This window comes from Mycteria americana, chromosome 4 (genome assembly GCF_035582795.1).
Source record: "Mycteria americana isolate JAX WOST 10 ecotype Jacksonville Zoo and Gardens chromosome 4, USCA_MyAme_1.0, whole genome shotgun sequence".
Lineage (NCBI taxonomy): Eukaryota > Metazoa > Chordata > Aves > Ciconiiformes > Ciconiidae > Mycteria > Mycteria americana.
This window is the reverse complement of record NC_134368.1, coordinates 51605596-51631450: the sequence shown is the minus strand read 5'-3', so window position 1 is coordinate 51631450 and position 25855 is coordinate 51605596. Positions and strand designations below refer to the sequence as shown.

General features: G+C 38.7%; 1 protein-coding gene across 2 annotated transcripts in view; it reads right to left on the bottom strand.

The window, feature by feature from the left end:
- TNKS (tankyrase) overlaps positions 1-25855 on the bottom strand; it is a 144550-nt gene that overhangs the window by 41234 nt on the left and 77461 nt on the right. For both annotated transcript variants that reach the window (XM_075500536.1, XM_075500537.1), the window contains exons 4-8: positions 24825-24861; positions 23896-23971; positions 3143-3237; positions 1997-2063; positions 1331-1517 (exon numbers count right to left, since the gene is read on the bottom strand). In XM_075500536.1, the coding sequence (XP_075356651.1) occupies positions 1331-1517; positions 1997-2063; positions 3143-3237; positions 23896-23971; positions 24825-24861 (462 nt within the window). The remainder of the gene's footprint in view (positions 1-1330; positions 1518-1996; positions 2064-3142; positions 3238-23895; positions 23972-24824; positions 24862-25855) is intronic.

Below are 25855 nucleotides of genomic sequence, written 5' to 3'. Positions count from 1 at the left end.
GGGGAAGCTCAACAATCTCAGTAAAAATATTATTATTTTTCTTTCATAAGCAAGCTTGAAATGCTAAGCTTGTTAAGATGGGCTTTCTTCTCCCACCCTTGTTTTAACATTTGGTGCATTTGTGGATTTAGAAATAAAAAGAAGTATACCAACTTTTAAGTTTTCATTTCAAATAGAATTCAAATTTCTTTGTAAACAAAGCATTACTCAAAGCACTAGTACAAATAAATCTTGAAATAACAAATAAATGTAATATTATTCCTAAAGTATAAAACCAAAGAACTCAGGAATATACTAAACATGTTATTTTGGGCATGCAAATACAGGATGTCTCATCAAGAAATGGCAAATTTGGCATAACGCTCACATTTGGGTACATATTTCAGTGGATATTAACGAACATCTTTCCCCACTCCTCTCCAGGAACTACAAATGCAGAAATAAAACAAAGTTTAAATAGATTTTTTTTTTTGCTTGCTAATTAAAACAAATGGTAAATTAACCTGCCTCAAAGCCAGAAGCATCTCTCAAGTTGGCCCAGAATAGAGTAGAGAAGTAGCTAAAAGATATTAACGCCCTCCTCTTTTCCCCTAGAGCGAAGTTTTCTGCTGCACATGATCTCACCACCTTCACATGCAAAGAACAGTGGCAGACGACAACCTGACTAGCTGTGATTGTAAGTGGTACAGGATCACATCCTTAGTGTGTCAGGGGGCTTCTGCTATACTAGGAAGCTGACAGACAAAACCAAAAGCTTATTTATAATTGAGTTCAGAATCTACTTCAAGAAGAAGTTTTCTGTAACTTCATAATGCTTTGTTTCCATACTTGTCTCAATTAATTATCTTTTACAGTTTATAATAATGAGAAAACAAATCCCCAAAAGAGGGCAAAGGCAGACAAATTGAAATTAGAGCTGAAACATTGTTTTGTAAACAGCATAAGGATTGCAAAGACTACAAAAGAAAGTGCTGGAATTTCCATCTCCAAGTTTGCACACCAAAGCTACCTATCTTCTGGAAGTTAGTCTTTAAGTGTGGTACAGAGCCTCGATATAGAGGCTCCTATTTGACTTAATTGGACTTTAAGCATAAACCCGTGCCCCCCCCCCCCCGGTCACTGATTCAGCAGTGCCTTAAACATTTTAAACCTAAGAAAACCAGGCAATATCACGAATGGGATATTAGAGGTATCTGTACGTCAAAGTGAGAGGCACAGCTGCAGTTACTCTGCTGCTTTGCATCTACTGGTGAAGTATGAGGAAGCTGGCTTAAAAGAAAAGCCCCCCTTTACACCCACCAACAACTGTTTCCAGTCTGAAAACACTTACAGGTCAGTCTCTCCCTTAGCTCAGGCGTTGGAGCCATATCGACCGCACTCTTGCCGTGGCAGTTGACTAACGTGGGATCCGCACCGTGACTCAGCAGGAGGGAGCAGACCTCTACACGGTTCTTGGAAGCAGCCTCGTGCAAGGGTGTAAATTGCCAGAGGTCCATAGCATTCACACAGGCACCATGCTAGCACAGCAAAGAAAGCCTTATTAGTAAGAAATCATCTTCAACAACTAAAAGCTTACAGATTTTAATTTCATTATAAAAACTGGTTCCAATCTTTCATATATGAACACATACACAAAAAATTAATTATAAAAATACCTGCATATACAAAAATACTGTTGAATCCTCAAAAAAAATTGGAATTTCTGTATAAGCTAGTTTTTCAGTAGAACAGATTTTTCCACAGAAAAATTCAAATAAATGAAACTCTACTCTCTGTCTAAAGAAATCAAGTGGGGAAAAAACCACATATACCATACCACAGAAAGACCTAAAGTTGCAAGCTTCTAAAATGACATACAGGATGTTTGAAACCTGTCATTACAGGAAAAAAAAAAAAAAAATAAAAGAAATCTTCCTTTTCAACTCTGGTATAAACAGTTCATATCTCACCTAACACATCTAAATCTACAGTAATTATCTTCCATCCTTCTGCTTACCTTCAGCAGCAGCTCTGTAACCTCATAGTGTCCATATGAACATGCATTATGAAGAGGCACAAGACCACTGTATGGAAGAAGGCAAACGACAAATTTATTTAAGCAGCATTTTTAAAGAAGGAGGAAGAACTTTCTCTCTACTGAGAGATAAACGGAAATCAAATTAAATCTAAAATATTTAAATATTCAAATAATTAAAAATTAAGATTCACAAACTAATGGAAAAATCTAACCTTCCCAAACAATATGCTACTTAAGATGGGCATTAAAACACTTGGTTTTTTTTTGTCCTAACAGGCCACAGGTGTTTAATCTACCACTAAGATTAGCATTAATTGGCTTTGAAATGATCTTTCTTGAAGCTGTTGGGGGGGGGGGGGGAAGTCCCATTCCACATTCAATTTGCTCAAGAGAAGTCAGTGTTCTGTTTCTGTCTAAATATGAACTTCTGTTTATTTAAAATGCTATGTGAAAGGCAAAACCTATCAGACCACCATGAGAATCATCACCTTAGAGTTCAGAAACATATGGCCGAGAACAACGTACAACATGTTTCGTTCCAGATTTCTGATTGCTGTGCACTTTTTGTTGGTGTCTTATGTAACTACCATCCTTACTGAAAAAATAGAATAGTTTAGCTTCTACTATATCATGATTTTTGCTAGCAACATCAATCAAGACAGATCTCCGAGGACCACTAGTTGTGAGCACATGAGCGTTATTGGTATTACTTGGAATTACATCCATATATATGCGACAAGGTAATGAGACTATAGATAAATTTTTCAATGCACATTTGTTCCACTAAGCCCACGTATCTTCTCCCAACCTCCTTCCCTAAAATAATGCTATTAGTCCATTATTTCAAGGGTAGTCTGGGCATGGAAGTAAAGAATAAGGTTTGGAAAAAAAAATTAAATGTGTAATAGAAGACTTAAAACAAGTGCAATCACAGCTAATCTGTTATTGGGGCTCTAACAAAAGTTTATTTATGATGAACCACACACAGATTCTGGAAGCAAATGTCGCATTCTCAGCCAACTCTTTGAGATTATGCTGCAACATGAAACAGCGAAATAATTCTTCATCTTGATTAATACAAAACCACTGCTGCAAACAGATAATAAATCAATTCATTTTACATACCCTTTGTCCTTTGCGTGCACATCTGCACCATGCTGAAGCAGAAGTTGGACTATTCGAACTCTGTTGTAGCCTGCTGCTAGGTGTAAAGGAGTGGACTGCAAAGTAAAACAAAAGAAGATGAAGAATGGGAGCCACATAAATTTGAAGTCCTGTGCTTCCTGCCATTTAAGTACTCTTCGTTTCTTTTACACATTGGATTGAGGTAAGTTACACTTCCCTTCTGTGATTAGCCAAATTAACAAATACACAGCACACGCATGCCCTTCCTGTTGTCAAACCAAATAAATGTTTCTTAAGGTGGGGAAGAATGCAGGAATCTCCTAAGGCTATAACAAGCTCATCATTTAAAGTTAATTTAAATAATGGCCCAACTTTGTTTTGTTTGGGTGGTTTTTTTTGTTTGCTTGGTTTGGTTTTTTCTTTTTTTTTTAAATGCTATAATTATTTTTTAAAATGCTAGATTTTTTCTTTTTTTTTTAATTCATGAGCAAATTTATGCAGTTCAGGCTGCATACTCACAGGTTACAAAAGAGCTTGTATGTCTACTTGTTGCAACAAGTGCACAAGAGGCAGACTGCAGAACAAGAAATAATGCATTTATCCCATAGCACAAATGTTTGTCTTCAGCTCTGCACCAAACAAGTAGCCATATGTGTTCTGTACTGTGCTGTGGAAAGACACACGGACCAAACTGTATGCAGTCTGCAGTTTCCTGCAAAATACACATCTTCAGCAGTAATGCACCTTGCTGCATAATAATAGAGTAATAATAACACCTTTCTCCACAGCTAATTCATAAGAATTTTAACTGAAAGCTTTTGAAGTTGACAACAGTAATTCCCCTCGAAGTTTATTTTAAAAGCTTTTTATTATGAAACAAATTTTGTGTGCTGTCTCAGTCCAAAGGAACTGATTTCCTACATGAATGGGTGCTGCCGTTTCCTCCTTCCCAAGGCTGAGAAGCAAAGGATTTTAAAGGGATCTTTGTTGCAATTTATTTTGTGGCGCACAACCAAACACCACAATTTTATTGCAGTAAAACCCCATACATAAGCCAGCTTGAACACATGGGAAGACTTACATATCTCACAGTATTAAGCCAAGTACAGATTTACTGTCAGCATTAAAACATCATTATACAGTATCACAGGTGAGACATCACATTTCACTATTATCAAGATTTAAAAAACAAAAATCAAGACAAATGGTCTCATCTGTGGTAAAGAGCAGCAGGTGCTGTATATCAGATAGTATGGATTTCCAGGAATTAATACACATTTAGTATGACCATAACTTGGAGTAGTCTGTGTTACATTTTACTATTGTCTCAACACTTTGCTACTCTGCTCCAGAAAGGGTAACTACTTTGACACCAATCAAGTGTCCTGTGTACCACAGTGAGGACACAGCTTGTACTATCAGAAATGACAGCACAGGGCATCTCTAAGAAAAAAAGCCTGGGTAACTCAGTTTATTTGGTGAAGCAGTTATGCAAGTTTCTATAAGACCCATCTTCAGAATTACCTACACTCAAAATAAGGACCTCTAACGTTCCTAACCTGAAGACCCCTAAAGTGTCTCCAAAGTACAAAATGCCACCACCACCAAAACGGGTCAAAACTTTTAAGTGTTTGGCCATTCAAATTGTTAGGATCTATTATTCTGTTCCAGAAAGGCTTCTACTACTGAATTAACAATTTGGACTGGTCCAGAAGGTATTATATTCTTTTCACATCTGTCCCTATTATAAAATAGCTGGCTTCTGCATATCATAAACACTAATGAAAATGTGGATGAAGATTACGCCACTATTGACATTAGCAGAATACTTCAGTACTGTTTATTCTGATGATTGCCTTGGTTTGGTTACTAAATCCAGTTTTATCAACTGAATTAATAACTCAGAAAACCTGAAAGGAATTTGAAATGGACTGCAGAAAAGTCAGTCTATTGAAAGGTCTAAACTCCAGAAGTTGTTGGAGCAAACACTAAATCTTTGGACCACTGCAGGATCCTTTAACCTCACTACAATTAAACTACATCCCTTCTTCTCTCCATGCTACTTCTAAAACAACGATGGCAGACTTCCAAGAGGATGCTTTACTCCTATTAAGCATTATTAATAGGGATGTTCTCAAAGATACATCAACCCTGGAGTCTTGTTCAGTGCTTAAAATTAAAAGAAAAACGATTATGATTCAAGCTGGGTCTGTGCATTTTGTATTTCTAGGGCTATTAGACCTGCATTTGCCAAGTAACTTCATTAGAGAAGAAACCCAAAACATTTCAAGCTTATAGCTGCAAGACAAATGACGTAAGTGAAGCAAAACAGTGACACCCCAAATCTTCATACAACTTATATCCCTGCCTTTCGGAAAGGTGAAATACTTCCTCCTCCTCAAGCAAGGCCCGGCAGACACCACAGTCCCATGAATGAACACAGAATACCAAGTCTTCCCCGACACACCAGGAATTAGTTGTTTAGCTGCAGCCAGGTGCCTGATGTTTGGCATGCTTGCCTTCTGATCCACAGCAGCTTCAGCGAAGCTGCGTGCCGTGCTGCGGCTGCCTCTCCAAGGAGGAGCTAACTGATGCTCCCTGCAGCCCCAGAGACGGGGCCGAGATCTCCGCCAGTCTTCATGCTTTGGCTCTGCAATCGCAAACCTGGAGAACGACGCAGTGCTGGAGACAAAAGGCAGTTAGAAGGCCAGAGAGACCACCTGACTGAGGGGCAAGGACAAGTGAACGCCCAGGGCGTGCAGAAGCAGCGATCCTGGAGGGCTGCACCCCCTCTATCCAGGCCCGGTGTATGAGAACCCACAAGCCAGTGTTGCCAGTCACTCTTTAGGTTGGCTAAAAGGCTCTTGTAAATGCTGCGCTTACATACGCTTCAAGAAGGAGGAAGCAGAAAGGCCCTACCTCAATGATTTTTAAGGACTTATTTTCCTTTCTCGTGAGAAAGAGCATTCATTACTGTTACAGATTTAATAGTTAAAAATACCAATCTGGCATTACAAGCTTGTATGCTAATTACAGAAACTAAATACCTAAAAGATAATGTCATGCTACTCAAACTACTCATTATATGGGATTATTAGCTGCTCCCCCCCCCCAAAGACCAACCCACCTCAAGTGAATGACGGTAGTAAAGAGACTGATGTTTAAAATTAACATGCTGTTTATATAGAAAAGTAGAAACTAGCTATCACAAACAGCAGTATTGTATACTGCACCTGCAAGGTATATCAAACTAATCGCTTATTAAGAAAAGAGATTTAATTGAGCTATCAATTAACCCCTCCTCCCATTTCTTGCAATACCTGGCAAGAGACTTACTAACAAGAATCCCTACAGGGCACTTACCTTCCAAGACTCACATTCACAGTTACCAAGCCAATCACACTGTCTTACTTGCTAGTGTAATTAAAAAGAGTACAACTCCACTTTTATTAAGTAAAGTAGACCCTCATGTGAGATGCTCACATTATTTTAAAGTTTTATGGCAGCTGTAATTGAGTCAAAGCAGGTACTGTGCATTTCAAGGAAGATCACAGTACCCAAGATGGCAATCACTGTCAACCTGTATACCTACAATTTATACTAAAGCAGGTATTTTGCCTGCAGTCTTTTTGAAAATGTGTTGCCTGGGAATATGAGAAATGCATTTATACAGCAGTTTGATACTATTTTCATTGAGCCTTAGGTATTTTCACACTGCTTTGTCACTAACAGCTGATTTGATGATTCCTGTTCAAGGTCAGCTGCCTTGGACTTGCTGTCCCCTGTTCACCTGCATCAAACAAAAGGGGCACAGAGGAATTGCCAGAGCTGCAGGCTGCTGAGCTGCTTCTACTGAAATCAGAAAATTGGTTTCAACAAATTGTCCACAGGCAACGTGGGAGTGTTGGCTCCAAGCACCATCCGTTTCCCTTCCTATCTTGCTGAAGAGTCTTCAGCAGCTCTTAGATGGTAATGCTGCCACAGCCTCAGAAGCAAGCTGCATTTTCAGATTCAAACCATGGATTGCCCATTTTATGGGCAACTTTAAACTGAGGGATTTTATGTAAGGATCATGCATTATCTGCATTATCATGCATTATCTGCATTATCAGTAACAGCTGCAGGAACTGTTTGAAGAACTAATATTGCCTGTTCTTGCCTTCTGCTACCAAAATCTCTATATGATGCTACCTGATAACAATCCTAATCAATGTGTTTCTCTCATTCTCAAGTTGTCATCCCAAAGGCTATTAAAGAATCAACAAACAATCTTCTTATCACATATGAGATATCTCATCATACGTCTAATTTACAACACTATACAGTGATTTAGAATTATCATAATTTAATTTCATCTTCTATGAGAAGGGCATTCTCACAATAAAGAGGCAACATCCTGATTTTGAGAGCCAGCTCTGGCCTTGACATGTCATGCCTACTCTCATGTTCAGAAGGTCCCCGGTCCCCACATGGATATGCACTAGGGTGACTTACCAGGGTGACTCTTACAGAGATAGAGAAACAAGTATGACTCGGCAGAAAATACCTAAGGACACTCGTTATGTCTATTGTTAACTCTTCTACAACACCTACTGATAAAGGATGTAAAAAAAAAAAAGGGGGGGGAGGAGGGATTTTAAAATGTTTCATGTATACTTTAATATATTTTACTTTTTAACCTTTTCTATAATTATCTTCAGGTTTGGTAGATTTGGAAATTGCAGGTATGCAGCAAACTCCCATCTAACTTTTGTCAAACAAAAACCTTTATTCTAATCAGACCATACTTCCTGTGGAGAGCAGTAGCAATAAAAAAATACCTTAAACTTTTGTAGTTTGTCTTACAAGCTTCCATCAGAACAGTGTTTCACCTCTGCTGAATTAAGGGAAGAGCAGAGAGGTTTCTAATCGCAGAAGGGACGTTTGTTTCACAGTTTTGCATAAAACTGACTGTTTTGAAAGATGTCCTGACTCCTGGCAAGATGACTATTTGAATCTGGCATACTAAGGAAAAACCTCAGAGCAGGCAAACAACTCTCTCTTCACTGGGTTAGAATTTATGATAGAACCTTTCCTTCCAATTGCAATTGTCTGTGTCTGCTTGATGCGGCTCTCTTACAGACTTCTCTAAAATGAACTGCATCAATCACGAGCGTACATTGGGAAGACATTCCGGATGCGAGTGGAGTACCTCCTGTCGCCACTGTATCATTCTGATTAATGGGGTAAGAAAACAAGTTGCAACAACATCACAATCTTGAAGAGACATTCCTGAACTTTTCCACTGTGGAAATGATCAGGCTTTTACTTCGCTGCTCAGATACCAACTTGCATTCCCATCTTAAGCAGTGTGCCCATCTTACACCTTCATTTTTAGACTCAGTTGTAAGCTTTCTTGGGAAAATATCTCATTGATATTTGTTTGTATGGTGCCAAGACTGGACATATCAAATACAAAAAAATTTCCTTCTAGAAACACGTATTTCAAATAACTCAAAATAATTATTTTATATTCATACTACAAATGCTCTTGCACACTAGGTGCTACAGAAATAAAGGTCCCTAACATCAGCTAGAGAAGGATGCTTTTAATGAGCAGGAAAGGGGCTGTGCTTCTGTTCATCAGCCACATGGCTCGTCAACTTCAGCCACCCAAATTGTGCAACTTCCTCAGTCATTTTAAAGCAGTACTGAGTTATTTTTCATGGTTGACAATTACACTTTAGGGACAAGCTTATAGATGCTGCTCTGGGAAAATAAATTATGTCAGACTGCTGACTGTAGATGAGCTAGCTGCAACAAGTTTAAACTCTAGAGATAAATAAGCACAGAGATGAAGAGCTTCAACTACTTTTCCTATGTAAAAACCAAACAAACCAAGGACAAGGATTACAAAATGCATAAGGAATACATTTCTCACTCCACTGTGTTTCCAGTGGTAATTTAACTGCTTCATCTTCAGAACACAGCCAGTGGTACTTAATTGGATTGTTGAACAGGACAGACTTAGTATAGTAAAATTCAGAAAAACATCACGTCATGAATTTCACACAGTGCTTTCTAACAGCTAATGACAGGGAAAATGAACTGAACAGCTGACCAATTCAGAATCTGCAAGTCACACAGTATCTTATTTTAGAGCTCTGGTATATCAGATGATCTCTGAGAAAAAAAAAAAAAAAAAACACCCCACTGTTTTGACCTGTAAACCAGTGAAGACAAAACCAGCTTGATTTCACATACACAGTAGTGCTAGGGCAGAGCATCACCGGGTGAGAATGAGGATTACATGAAGAATAAGAGAAATGTTTGCACTCCTTTTCATTCTGTCATTTGGCAGAAGGAGAACAAAGAAGTCATCTGCGTTAAAAAGAAACTCTTCCTTGCAACTGAATACCTTTCAGAAATTTATTCAGGTATCATACCACCTGGGTTACAGTACAAAGCCCAGAGCAGGTCAGGTATCGGGAATGGCATACCTCCTAGAAGTATTTAGAAACGTGTACCAGCTACAAAGCATTGCTTTGTGGACCACAGATTGAAGGAACATTCCTCTCTGTATTCAACTGTGCAGAAACCACAGATGGAACGTTATTTTCAAATTAGTGTTGGACACCTCCAGACCAGGCAGAAATGTATAGAAAAGGTGAAATAGAAAGAATTAATAAAAAGGCTGGAGAGTTAAAAAGTGCAGGAAGAGCAGAATAAAAACACTGCAAATACACTGACAGAATAAGCCCTCATTTGGAAAAGGTTTACTTGGGTTACAGACCAGGAATCTTCTAATCTCCAGTGAGTATTCAAAATCCGTTCCTTCTCAGAGGGCTGTAACGTCCAAACTACTGACTACTAAATGTTTCTCTAGTAGATCTGACCTTTGAGAGACAAGTTTCTGACTGTACCTCAAGACTGCGTGACAAGGCTTGGTATCAGTTCCGCACATTAACATGGTGACCCTGTTGTAGTGCAAGGCGGGCTAAGTGTTGACAAATAAGGGGCAGGAGATTTATGAGAGAAGAGCTTTTTCAATCACATAGATGCCTGGGGTAGGGAAGGACAGAACAGATTACAAGCATCACCTTGCACAGGGGCAGACACAGAAATAACCAGAGTGTGTCTGTCTCTTAGAGGTTAAAAGAAGGAAGAAGAGGAAAGGAATGCTTTCACTTCGCTGCTCAGGAACTCCTCCTGCTAGCATAGAAACAGTGCCACCACAGGGAAGGTAGATAAGTGGAAGCAAACAAGATATGCCCAAAAGCAGAAGAGAGTAAAGGGCAAAGTTGTGTTTCCTGACAGGAGAGAAAACATGCAAGCACTGCAGGACCACACAACAAAAGAAAGTTTCATCTGCAGAGGCAGGCTTAAGATGGATGTTTGAAGATGACCACGTAAAAGCCTTATTAAATCCCAGAAGAAAAACCTGGTCTCCCTGCCCAGCAGGTTTCTCCAGACAATGACACTTGACTTTCAAAATTATGGCGATCATTATCTTTGACAACAGGAAGGCAAATCCTTAATCCAAGTAGATAGCTCTGAAAGCTATTCTCTTAACAGTAGCTATATAAAAAAGAAAGTAACTCAAATTGATTACTTCAGAGAAAAGAAAACAGAGAAAAGAAAACAAAGTCAAACCTGAAGGAGCATTGTTACCTGGCAGAAAAAAGGGCTAAAAGAAAGGCCAGAAGAAAAAAAGATACTGTAGACAGAAGGCAGCAACCATGTTTGGAATGAACTTTAAAAGCAAAGATCAATCTGATCCACAAGAAAAAGCAGGTACAGCAAAGGGATAAAAAAGGACCTCAGCTCCCCAAATATTAATAAGGAAGCTTAGCTCCCCAACAACTCCATACTAAGTCGCTGCCATTACTTTCAGAGACTGACCTAGAAGCAGAGACTAAGACAGAAATAGTAAAGGGCTGGGAGAGACACTTAAATCTTTAAATGGGAACACCACATTGACCTCTGATCTTAGGATTTCACAAACAGCAGGTCCCATAAATGGGGCAGTAGTGATCCTTGACCTCTTCCTAAATAAGAATTAAAATGCAACACCCCACCCCCCCCAACTCCTGAAACTTCTGTATTTGCATGTATCTTAACCTGCCACCCATTTGGTAAAACAGTTCCACAGAGGATGTGTCAGAAAAACTGAGCAACATCCCTCACAAACCCATGGTATTCTCAGAAAACTGTTCCTTACGACAATCTCTTCCATTTCTACATGCAAATGATGACAGTTTGGCTGGGGATGGAACTGCAATATGAAAAAGAAATTCTGGAGCTTCTACCGTGAAGCAGCATTTGCGGTTTTCCCAGATTCAGAGCACAGAATAGATCGCTGGCAGCACTCAAGGACATGGGGAGACAGACTTTGAGATGGATTATCAGAGAAGCAGAGGAGTGTACCCTGTTTCTTTGGTGATAGATGCTGGCACCTGAGGGAGCAGTGGCTTGCTGAGCTACATAAAGATGAAGTGACAGTAAAGACCCACTCTCTTCTCCTAAGAGAATGCTGCTAATGTTACTTCACACTGAAAGATGTATACTGCCTCAAACAATGTGGCAGAACACTACACAGGAATTACTTACAGTATCATTGTGTCCAGGATGGCCATTTTTGTTGCTTCTTTTCATCACCTGGAATCTGTTAGAAACGCAAGTCAAAAATGGACAAGTCTGAGGTGAGGCACTGAGGCATGACTGGCTCTTACAGAGGCAAAGGCAAGAAGAAGAAACTGCCCCTGTGATGTTATTAACTAAAGTCATCAAAAGGTATTCAAACCTCTAGTACTCTTAGGAGCAGCTGGCAACACCTGCCAGCTAGAAAACAAACTCACCTGGGCTGGTGGATTGAGCACACAGGCATGCAGGATTGTCTCATGTCAAGAGCTGGAACTTTTATTTGTTAAATCGCGCGCTGGAAGCTGTGATTCAAGTTTAGCGCATAGGGAAGAACAGATGCTACTGCTGCTGGTCTGAGCAAAGGGGCACAGATAGCCAAGTTTCTGCAGAGTTTTTGAAAGCAACTTGGTGCCAGCCAGCACAGTCCACAGCCCAAGTCTCAACCCGTTAAATCTTGTCAAATTGCAAGCTGCAAATGCTTATCACTCCAGGAGAGCAGGATGAGACTACTTTCTCCCCTCTTCCAGCACAAATACATACATTTTTATCTGTCCTGTCAGCCAGTATCAGAAGCTGTAGAATCCTGTTCTTTATTTATTTGCTCAGGCTGCTGTTCCCTCTTATTAATGAAATATTTTGGTGTTGCTCTGGCAGTACAAACAAGTGTTAACAAGAGGCTCCTGTCCAAACGGCCATGCCAGATGTCTGGGGAAGGCCTGCATACAACATTAAAACAATCTGAAGAGGATGCACACTGGAACACCAGAGAACCAAAACTCTGCTGGATTTTGCTGTTTCAGTCTCTTCTTTTTCCACTTCCTATCAATCTGTTTCCTACTACAGTCAACTAACAGTCTTTTATTCCCTTTTCTTTTTGTATCTCTTAATATTTTTACCACTTCTCCCACTCCGTCTTTATATATTTACTTTGAGTCTCCTCCTTCCCCTTCCAACTAGAAACTTTCCAGGCTTCAGTTCATAAGATTTCCATATTATTAAGAAAGAAGAAAAACTCAGAATATATTAATTTGACTGTTCCCTCTGTTAACATGACATTCAAACCAGCACTTCACTCATTTTATTGAAAGTGGGGTCAGAATGAACTCTATTAAGAACAACACTTGCAAATTGATTGCATTTCAGCTCAGGTGCCCAGTGTGAAATAAATATTTATGCCTTATATTTTGGAATGAAATTAAAACACAAGATCTAAAATAATTCACAAAATTAAATATACAAAATGCTCTTTTTGCATTACAGTGATAATCTGAAAATTTTAGAATTTAATGCCTTTATAATCCAGTCCAGGAGACTTCACTGTTCCTTTGAAGAGCCTTGCAAAATACAGGGAAAAAGATAATTTATCTTATACTTCCTTTCAGTATGTTTCAAAATTGAAAAGTCATGGTTATTAGAATATGAATATTCTGAAGAATTTAATCTGTAAAAAATAAGTCTCTTTTGTAAGTAGAAGTATATTATAGTACTTAGAAAAGACTAATCAAATAAACTCATTTTCTTCTTCACCAATGACACATCCATCATCAATTACAATGCCCTATTTTGGCATTTACCTCCCCTTTTATTGTTCATCTGCTGCCTGCTCAGTCAACTTACACAACAGTTTTAGAAATGGTTATGTAAATACACCTCTCTTTGCACATAGAATTAAACTGATCACACTAAATTATCCGTACAACCTATGAAGTCAATGATGGGGTTCTATTAGCAAGTAATAACTGATGTGCTGAGAGAAATCAGAGAGGCAGCAAGAGCAGAAAATAGAAGGGCATTGCGTGACTTAAATTACTGCCATATAGACTGGGTAAGTATGACACTGAAACGTGTAACAGAGGTGAAATGTTTGGGTGCTGTCAGGGATTGTTTTACAGAGAAGTTGGCTAGGGAGGCTGCAGGAGTAAATGCAACTACTGAGCTGGTACCAAGTCGCAAGCGACACCTGGTGCAAAACCTTGCAGTAGAAGTTGCTCTTTAACATGACTATAACATACTTAGATTTAACTTATCTACAGGGGAAATGCTTGCTAAAATAATCCAGCATGATGGCACCAACCTTCAGAAAGGGGAGCTATGAAAAAATTGGGAAGGTTTTTAACAATAAGCTAAAAGTGGTAGCTAAGAGAATTTCAGTCCTTACAGACAGCATGAAGACTACTAATGGAGACAATACTGGAAACGCCGTGCTAATGCATACCTTCTATTAGGAAGGACTTGATAAACTGAAAGAAGCCAGTGTGACTAACAGCAAACTAAAAGAGATTACTGGAATTAAGAGGGCATCATTCAAAAAGCTGAATTTAGAAGCTGAAGAAAATCACAAGGAGCATAAACTCCAGGAGATGAAAGGTAAAAATACAACTAGACAGGCAAAAACAGTTTAAGCAGTAACTAGTGAAAGGAATTCAAACCAGCCATAAATTCTTCTTCCAACCCACCAGGAGCACAAAATCCACCAGACAGTCCTGTGGGGCAAGGTGATGCTACGGCAAGAAATGGAGCTCTTGCAGGCAAGAAGTCATTGTGGAAGAACTAAAGGAACTCTTTGCATGGTATACATCTTAGAAGAAGCAGGCAATTCTCACACCAGGACCCTAGCGAGCAAGCACGTGCATATTTGGGAGCATGGTGAAGCTTGGCAAAGGATCTGTCTGAAACTAAATTAAGCATAAAAGAGGTAATAATACCCATAACAAAATGAACATCAACAAATTGCCAGGATGGGACTGCATTCACCCAAGAGAGCACTGGAGAATGGAACAGGTGAATTACTAGTGGTATATGACCTTCACTTAAGATTATCTTGGTACATGAAGACCTGAAAGTTGCAAACTGATCATTAAAACGTGTTTTGAGGAACTACAGGCCTGTAACCTTGATGTCTGTACCAGGAAAAGTGTAACATAACAACAGCTAGAATTAGTGGACACCTGGATAAACATGATCTGCTTAGGAAGAGTCAAATACTGTTAAGGGAAGTTCCACCTTTAAAACTCTGAGTTTTCTGAAGCAGTCAACAAGCACATGCATAAGGGTAATCCAACTGACACAGTCTATGTGGGCAATCAACAGGTTTTTAACTTAATCCTCACAAATGGTTTCTAAGGAAGATGATGTTAGGTCCCGAGATGGATACATGATAGCATGCAGAGATGGGAAACAGAGGGTACAACTAAATGATAGGTCTGACAACAAAGGGAGGCCACAAAGTACTCTAATCACATTCAAAAGTGAAAAGCAACAAGAAATCGGAACAGTTTACTCCTCAGTACCTCTCACGCTCACATGCAGGGATTTTGAGAGGGAAGTGACACCAAGGACAGAAATGGCATCTACAGCATTCACTATAGTCAACCATATTCAGAAATCAAAAGCATACAGTCCATGGACTGAGCTGCCACATTTCAACTCAAACATAACCTCAGCAAGCTCTGTGAAGGAAAGGACTTCACTCTTGAGATCACGGTAGAAGAAACAACATCAGTACTCAACTTCTGGATGCTGTGAGCTGATAGAGCCAAATCCAGACCGCAGCATTTAGTTAATGTGCATAAAATGTATCAGCTCTCCCCAAATCTACCAGTTTGACTTGTATTCTCTTGACAGTAGATGGATAATAGCGTAATGCAAGAAGTCATCTCCTGTGTGAAGCTAATCATTGAGGGGAGACAGTTAAGGTATAAAAAAACCCCACACCTTTAATACATTTGAAGGTTTTCTGAAGAGCACATTGATTAAGACCTAACAAATGAGATTTCCTGATTTTTAGAGAATAATACAGAGATAATGACTACAGAGTAAACAATTTCCTTCCAGTCCTTCAAGTGCACAGTTTCTATTTGCAGAGATGATAGACTACACTTCAGGTAATTTCTGAAGAAAATGAAAACAGGTAAAGGGATACTCACTGAAACTTTTTGCGGAAAATATTTGGGGAAAATATACTCTTGGGCTATAGAGGGTCTTAAGTGACACCAGAGACAGAAATTAAGCCAAGTCATCTATACTGTGCAAAGTCAGGGGAGCGATTCTTGCGTTACCCACTTTCACCATGCTTGGCTGATGAAACAAGATGGAATCACAGCATAACAAAGGGCATAACTTGTCACTATTTCTGACATACATGAATACTGGGAACTGTCTTTTTAAACAAAAAAAATGGTGTTTTAAAGGCAAAATACAGTTGTGGCCATTTTTAAATGTTCTTTTTATGTGTGTACTACATTGAGCACTTCTGCCCCAGGCACATCATGAACATTATGGCATTTGCTTTGTAACCTTTTTGTAATGTTGGAAATATCACCTTTTTCACAGTGCGCCATTACCTAAATCCAGGAAGGACCCTTAATTTTGAGTGCAGACTTTGATTTAAAATACTTAATTATGGAGAAGTATAGCTATAACTGAAAAGAGTACAAAAATATGTGCATCTGATCTGCCGTACTTATTTTCACCACTGAGGTACATATTCACTACGGGAAGAGTTGCTTAGAAGGACTTTAGTCTATCTTCTTCCCTCCATAAGTCCTCCTAATTATAGCATACACAGGGATAGGCTCTAAGGTTGTGAAGCCCTTCATCCAAATCAAAGCTGGGAGTATGGACCATACAAATATATTACTGTGGTGCACCAAGGTATCACAGAATAACTGAGGTTGGAAGTGAGCCCTGGAGACCAACTCGTAGGCCAACCCCCAGCTGCCCTTTTTCACCCAGTTTACTCAAGTACTGTGAATGACTTCATATCTGACGTGGGATAAGAGCATATATAGGTCAGTTGCCGTGGAGCAGCTGGCATCTGATGACAAGTTCTCCCATGATGGTACACATGCCCATACCCAATATGGGTCATTGGTGAGGCTGCAGAAGAAGCACAAACAACTGTAGCACTTGCAGAACACAGCAGTCATTGATGATAGTAAAGAAGGATCTTAAATCCCAAATTTTTAAAACAGTAAGCTTTCAGAATAACATTTTTGTTTTAAACAGAAATAGATGTGCTCCTTCAATCCCCAGAAAATTAGCTTGCTGAAATAGCAGAGTGCTGGCTCATATCTTCCCCTAGGCAAGCACACTACCTAGCTCTATCATGACAGAGTTCTATATGCGAGATATACACACACACACAAGTACACACAGCTAGGTGTATATACTCATATAGGCATATATATACCCCTTTTAATTTTAATTACTTTTTTAAATTACTTTTTTATTTTTATATATCTAAAAATATACACACTCACACCCCTACATATACCTTTGATACATATGCGTTTCATGAAACACATCCAAGATCACTGTCAAAGACTACAGTGTGTGAAGCCATCAGTCAGGGCCAACTTTACACTAGCAAACATTAGCTAGCAGAGTACATCATTATCGCTTATTTCTGTAACTGCAGTTCCAAAAAGCTGTAATTGTGCATCATGAAACTTCTGGCTAATCTTTGCAGGACCACAAATGAAGAGGCCAAAATCTGCACATTTCTCACCCACAAAAGCAGTTTTATAGTACTTCATCAAAACCAGACTAACACTTTATGCTAGTAAGCAGCAAGTGAGCAGATTCAGCAAGGGCTTGCCTACTCAGTTATTCTGGACTAACTGTTTTGGATTTACTGCATGTGGAGCTGTCTCTCTTTTCCTGAAATAAAATGACATTTCTAGTTAAACAGTTTTTCATATATTTTTAAAAATTTTTATTTTATTAGACTAATCAAGGAGACGGCACTTGTTCTGAACCAAGAATATACACATTCAACTGTTAATCTGGTTTCAATTTATGATTCCTTTGCTCCTCTCCTCAAGTTATTTTTTGTTGCAGATAAGCCTTGAGACTAGAGACTTCTGATATATCTACAAACAACACAAACAATGTATACCAGCAGAAAAAGCTCATGAAATTTTGGGGAAGATAAGATGTACACTGTGACACTAAATAATACATTACATGTGACAAAAAATACACATGTGTAAAGGACACACAGAGATTCAGACATACCCTTGCATATGACAAAAATGCCTTGCATCAAGTATGTGCTCACAACTTTTGCTCAAATATGCAGCTTTTGTTTGTAGAAAAGTGTGTATTTTCACAATATTTTAACACCACTTTATTATACGTGAAATAATTTCTTCCAAAAGATGTTCCATACTCATCTGAATATAATCTGTACATCATAAATTTATAGAACAGACCTACAGGTTTATGTGGTATTAGTTTGCATTTTTATTACTGTTTCACAAGAAAAATGCACACAATCATAAAGGTTTATAGTGTCAATAGCACACAATTTGTTCACAAGTCTTGCAATGCATGGCATTTTTCTTCAACCCCCAGCTCCTAGAGCCAAGATGATTAGAAGAGAATCTCAACCTCTGCTCAAGTCTGTAGGTTTAATAACTGTAAAGAAAAAGCTTGTGAAAATGTGGATTGATTGTTCCATACAGACTCAGAAATGGGAAGGCATACCAATTTTCTTTTGAACTGCAGGATTTTTCATGAAAATGGTTGAGAACAACCAGAATTCTGGAACAGGTGCTGGTAAATCCACTTACCAGCAGCAAACGGGGGACTCCCTGGTAAGAGGAGACATAACTCACCTGATCTTGTTAGAATTCAATTTCTATTTATTAGCCCTTTGTTTACAGGCTGATCAAGCTGGCTGCAGATAGAAAGAAGCAGAGGAGGCAAGAGAAGGAATCTGCAACCCCATCCAAGAGAACGTTACTTCATACCAGAGATGTCCCACAGCAGAAGCTGAGGGTCAGTCTGTACTCTCCATAAAATGCACACGGGCAAGATGCTGGTATTAGCACCACATTGCAGACCTTCTCAGAGTTCAATTTCTTACATCTGTACCCTGCATCCATGAACCTGGATGATGCCATGCACAAGAAAAAAATGAATGTCTGTATGGCACGAAGGAACGAGCTGAAGAAACAGCCTCAAACCCAAGAGGCAAGTACATTTCCTATAACTCACAAAGTTTAATGAAAAGGCCTGCTACTGGTATTCTGGATCGAGGGTTGTCTACATCTGGTTTGGAAAGGCGTAACAACAAAGGCGTGGGAGGGGCATAATACTGAGTATTAAGGACCAGTACTGGGAGCTGTTAAGGACTGAAAACTGGGAATAAACAAAGAAAGGGGCACTAGGAGCCAGAAGACTACAGTGAAATAAAATGAAGTAGGACCACGCACATGCTAGAAACGGCCTTTTAAAAAATAATTGCCTATTATTTTTTTCCATGGGATCACTGCCTCATCCACAGTGCTGGATGGTCCCATGCTGGGAAAGAAGGGAGGTGCATTGTTTGCAGGCTCCCTGGTTCACTTGTTGCAGAAATTTCTATGTTTCCATTTTTTAAGGAGCGAACCAGGGAGGGAAGGTAGAGGAAGGAAAACAATGTAGCTGTAGAGCAATTGCATCCTGGGCTGCCTTCTGGTAGTAATTCCTGCCTCACACTGAACAAATACCTGAGACCAAGCTGTTCATTTAACACCATAGTATTCTCTGTTTTTCATATGGTTCATACAAAATGTAAATAGAAACCACAACTGCAACAGATCAATGGAAACTATACTTCCAAAATATGAAGCATGCATTTTATTTTACAGAAAAATAATTGTTCTGTGCTCCAAAAAGCTCAAAATCTCAGATATTTGCTCTACTTTGAAAGATATGAACCTTGAGAAAAGGAGCAAAAGAAACTGTTTTTTGAGTAGCTCCTGACCAGAGAGTTGGGCTCCCTAGAATGAAGAGAAGGTTTTATTCAACTGACACCCGAGTATTTTAGTGCCAGCATGATCTGAGCATGCATAATGTAGTACGTGAGCAGGATATTATATACCAGCAAAAATCCAACTTCAAAACTAAAATCCAACCTCCCATTGCTAATAGCTACCATGTCAGCTGGATGCAGTTCACTTTGGAAAGCTGTCAAGAAGTGATGTGGGAAGTCTGCCTTGTAGAGAAGAGTTCTCATCTGAATTGCTAAAACCAGTGCTTCCTTATTAGCTCAGACACTTCTTTATTTTAAAAATGGAGGCAACATCAATTTCTTCCTGAAACTCCTTTCAAGTGTCCACAACAGCCTTCCAAAGGAAATGAGAGGGCTAAGAGATGGCTTCAACTCAACTTGCAACCATGAAACATTCTATTTTAAGCCTGTCCCTTGCCACTAACTACTGGATTAGGTAAGCTGTGACAGTTATAACAAGTCAGAAATCCAGCTCCCATTACAAAATAATACAGCTTTAGCTTCCAGCAGCAGATAGGAACCTGTTGTTTTAAAATAGTCAAAAACATTTTTTGAAAATTTACCCACAACTGAGTCTTGAAAAAGACAACCCTAGAGGAAAAAAAATTGTTCGAGGGAAAATAATGGGGGCTGTAAAGCAAGTCTCTGGAGCCTACCTACCTCTACGTAGATAGACACATAAATAGGTGGCTTGGCTTTTTAACAGTGTGAAAGTTCAGTACCATTTGTTATTCAATGCTATAACATGTCTTCTAGAAGCCATTACTTCTATAGATTACATAAAGACCAAACAGTTTGGCAGAGCTCAGAGGCTGGACACAGAGAAATTTTAGACCCATTGGGAATATGCACATGCTGTGCATTTTGGCTATGTTCTGTTTTGACACAGCAAATACTTTGCGAAGCAATCTAAGCAGAAGTGATGTAACACACAAATTTTATGTTACACACACGACATTCTAACAATTCTGTGATTTTTTCAGTCTCCTGTTAAAAAAAAAATCAAAGCAAGACTAATTAGGATGAAAAATTACTATTATATTTTAGTTCAGGCATTGCTTTTTGAAAACCAAACAAATGGGATAGTTTCAAAATAACAGTTCTTGTGAAATTGTACCCTTGCATAACACACTCATTTGCATACACTGTACCGTATAGCTCTGCACTGTATATATAGCTCAGTACTTGTGCACTATTATTTGTGCCCTCATATATATTCAACAGGCATATAATTCAATACTTACTCAAAAATCAGCCATTACCTAGCTCAATAGTTGTTTCTCTGAGATATTATTGTCGATTTTCTTTGGTCATCAAAACAAAATCTCATAAATTACATAGATCCTTGGTATGCAGGAGTGCTTTAGCTGATGTATAAAATTGCTCTTTCTTTTGCACACACTCCATCTTTCAATCCAGAAAATAATTGGAAGAGTAGCAACAGAGAATGAATTCCCTCTTCAGGCAACAGCTGAAGAGTTTCAGTAACGTGAATATTTCTACAGTGCTCATAATCCATCTAAACTGTGACTTGGAGGGGAAGAACCAAGTTCAATTTTCACTCCTATTCAGTCTTTGACCTCTGTGCTAAATAAACAGATGGAGCGATGGTTATCAGGACCAGATGTAACTGTCTTAGCAGCATGGACTCCTGTCCAGTAGGAATCAGACTCTGGCTATCAATATTTTTCCAAAAGGCTGCAAGCAACACACAGAATGCAGTAAGTCTTTATTTCCAACCCGAGCTGGTTTCAAACCAGCAACCTACTGGCAGAGTTTTCCACCCCTTTTATCCATTCTGTGAAACACAACCTCACAGCAGATGTGATGTTTGGGAAGTCCAGGAACTCCAGATATTAGTATGCACAGGACAGAAGAGATCCCCAGAAAAAAGAAAAAGGTAAACTGCATACAGCAATGAAATAAGCAATACTGTGATTAACAATATCCTGACTATTCTGCTATTCAGTTCTAGTGCAATGAGTGTTAGATGACAACTTCTGGAAAGTCACACCCCAAAGTATGAAAAAAGCCACACCAACCCAAAACACCACTACCACCACCCACTATACAGAAGAAATAATTACCCATTAAGTACTAGGACTCAATTTAATTTCCTCACCTACAAAGCTAAACGTTTCCCTTAGAAGAGTAGTGCTGGGCATCTCAAAAATGTGCAAAGCCGAGGAATGCACAAACTGGAGAAGCATGTACACTAGGGTTTGTGGATATGTCTGCCCTGCACAGAAAGTGTGATGCTGAGAATCTCAGGCCACTCCAGAGAGTCTGCACTTCCTGGCCCTGACAGCTGCGTTAATTCTGTGGCCTTACATTGTGATAAGTTTGAGGCTTGAAAACTCAAGGAATCTGCAAAAAAATATCAAGGAATGCAAAAGCCAACTTCCAAAATGGACAAATTCTCAGCTAGTGTAAATGAGCATAGGTCAACTGGAGGCAGCTACATCAGCAGAGAGTTTCATTTACAAGAATGCTGTGCTGTAGGCTGAAAAGTTCACTTAATTTGCAGCACAGCTTAGAATGATTAAACACCAAGTGATCTTGCACTAGTACAGGACCTGAAAGCTTTGCCTTACAAATGAAATACTTAACAGTTAAACACCACACTTGCTACAGAGAAATACTTCACCTTGAACAGTCTGTACAATATGGGGGGGGGGGGGGGGGGGGAAGTATCTGGTAGACATCATTAAAAAAAGCTAATTAATATCAATGGTAAGCCATCTTAAAAGGAGTTTTAATAACCAGTGCATTTACCAACAAACACACAAACAAATTATCCAAGTGTTCACATTGATTAGCTTTAACTGCAATATGCTTTCTGAGCTTTGGGCATAAATTTTCAAACTACTTCAGTGGCTGCCATAATACATAAATATTTTCCACTAGCTTAATATGAATTTTAAAAGCTTTAAAAATTTTTTTAAATTTTAAGAGTGACAAATATTCTAGATAACATAGCTGCTAGGGCTTATTCTTCTCCATATTGACAGAAATCATAACTCTGCCTTTGACCTTAAATCGATAGTGATTACTGAATTACTCAGTAATGCACTGCTATATACCACCATGCTTAATCATAACACCACAGTGCACTATTAATTCCTAAAACCAATCTCATTTGAATGGTAAAGTCTTAAAAAAGGAAAAGGGAAATGAAGAACTATGGGCAATATGTTTAATCTCAAAATGTGGGGAGTACTTAATCCGTTCCAACACAGCTGAACTAAATAAAGCCCTTGTTCATTTGCCTGTCCTCAGATCATAAAATTAATTGTTTTAAAAACCTGGAAGATTCATAAACTTTCCATCAGTGATAAATGTAAACCAGTGAAAAACTGGCTGGGTTTTCTTTCATATAGTAGGTATAATAGGCATTACAATTGAGAAAACATTTTAAAATGTGTATTAAAAATAGGAATGTTTTCACAATGAAGCTACATTTTTATAATCAGAACAACATGTCTTTTCATGAAAAGGCAGCGTAAACTAGCCTATCTCCATTGATTTCAGTGGAACTGGGCTGTTCTATAACAGCTCCAGAATGGGCAGAGATTTACACTATGCTCCAACACACTCCACCAAAAATAAAGAAAACTATAAAAGAAAACAATCCCATGCTTTTCTCTCCAAGAGTGAGATGTACTGTTACCCATGAGAGACATTTTTAAGAGATGCAGATTAAGAACATTCTGGTACACAGTAAAAAAAAATAAATAAAAATAACCAACATTTGTAAATTCAACAGTCTAGACAGACCATCATCTTGATGTCTAAAACACCGAAAATCATAGGATCTACTTCTCACTCCGTATGTTCTTCCCTCCTCCAGTTTCAGCCTAATCCTTAATTTAACTCATTCAAACATCCCTGCCAGAGAAAGTCAAAACAATAATGTCAAATTTCGGAAAATGCAGAAGGTGTTAAGGCTATCAATACAGTGCCAGTCTATGTGGCAGGGCATTAGGAGCTAAGCTGAATACCAACCACCTCACCCAGACAATGTTTAAATACAATAACAACTTCCCTCAGTTATTTTACTCATTTGCAACAGTATATTTTGTTTTTCTTATAAAAGGTCTTAAGGTTTCACTTTACATGTATGCCAGGGTCTGACATTTAAAAAAAAAAAAGACACACACAAAATCCACGTCCGCCGACTGTTGATCTGTCACAACTGCCAGCATCAAGTAGAACAGCATTTGATTTCATGGTGAAAAGACATCACGGGTTTCCCCCCCATACGCTCTCTTGGTTTATACATCTATGCTTCCCACTATGGTTAAATTGGCCTTTCTTGAACAACAGAAATATAAAGCAGGTATTAACTTACCTTACGCCCATCACTTGCATGGCAGTTCACATTTAAAGGAGTCAATAAAGCCATTAGTTTTTCTTCATTACCACTCCTGTAAACGGAGAGGAGAGGATTACAGAAAGGGGGGAAAAAAAAAAAAAAAAAAACAGAGCGCTCTGCAAAACATTTGCCAAGGAGCTGCATATCGAAGTGTAGCGTATTGAAATTCGTACTGTGCCAGGGAGGATGCTAAAGGATCTTCTGAACATTTCAAAACCAAGAGTAAATACAGAAAATAATGTTAAATTTGCAAATCATGCAAAAACACTTATTAATTTCTCTCCTTAACCTCATCCTATATTTCCTTTATCTAATTTTACAGATCCTCTGAAAGCCATTTGCTGAATTAAATGTTCTAAATTAAATACATTTTCATAGCATATGGCCCATAACAGTTGAAACAACTACGTACCAACATTCAGAAAATTTTTAGAAGGGTTAACAGTCTATATAAAACAGTCTTGTGCTGTCGGAAGGATGAAAGCATCTTTGGAATATACGACTGAACTTTACACCTTTTGTATAGGCTTCCTTATGCTCTGTTCTGATAAAGCCTATTTTCAAAATATATCCTAAGGTAGCACTAAAAACCAAAAAAGGCGAAAGATTCCAATAGTTAATTTGCCCCTAAAAAGAACAGTCAGAAAACGATAAAGAGGATTTAAGCAGCTTAAAGCAAAAACTCAATATTAACCTTATAAACACCGTAGTGGGGGATTTCAATTACATAAACAGGCTTTTCCATTTGCACCAGACTGTAAAGTCCGAAGAGATTTATGCTAATGAAGTGGTTTCTTTGCATCATTTCATGGAAAGGCAATGACAAAACATTACTGTTTTAAAAATCCCTTTTCTTCTCCTGCTTCCACCCCCAAAATATGCTTTATATTCTAAGCAGCACTCACCTAGCAGCTTCCAGGAGTTCGTCCTTCTTGTATTCACCTAAATGATTGCAAAATATCATGCTGTTAGCATTTGGCAGAAGACAGATTAAGAAATGCAGTAGGAAGCAAATACAGAATTAAAACAGAGAAGAGGAGAAAAAAGCCCACACCCCGCTGGGTGATGGAGCTGTGACGTTAGCCAGCTTGTGGAGGCAGCATCACCAGTACCTTGGAGACGGGCAGCAAATTGACGCATCTTCTTGTCCAATCCTCAGATGGAAAGGCTTTCCTCGGACGACCAATGACTGTGAAATCTTGTGTCCAGAAACACAGTCCCACTGATAACAGCATGTCAGCTGAAGACAATGTCCCCACCCCCTGCCCTATTCAGTATGTCACATTATACTTGGGAAGCATAATAAATTCTGAGACAAAAGCGAGGCAGTGCGGCTTTTTAAAAGGTACAAATTACCGATCTCCAAAGCTCTCACCTGCCTATTTGAATGGTAATATTAGACTTCACCAAGTTCTTCAGAAGAACAGTGATAATTTTAAAAATTCCAAGTATTATATCATCAGCCACTTTCCAAGAAAATACGCATTTGAAATAAAAAGCACAGACAAAAGAGCATGAACTCTCCAAGAGATTGCGTTACGAGACTGAGATTAGCGATAACCACGAGTAATGTTAAAGCAACATTTACATTTGAAATTCTGAGTTACACCAGACAACTCAGGAGGGTTGTTGCGTCACAGGATTAAAATAGCACATGAATATCTTAAAAAGAGCATGGAACAAGATGACCTGTGGAAGTAAGACAGTATTCCACAAAGCTGAATCATGATGACATTGTGCAATACAAATCTAAGGGAATTTCAATTCAGAATTTAGAAAAACAGCCTTTAAGCAGCTTCATCAAGTCACAGAGCAGAGACTATCCTAAGAGCCAAGAGATGCAGGGCTTGAAAAACATACCATACACCACCTGCCAGAGAATTAAAGCCTCTAACCACAATGCTATAAGAAAAACAGGAAGACGAAGCTGTCCTGC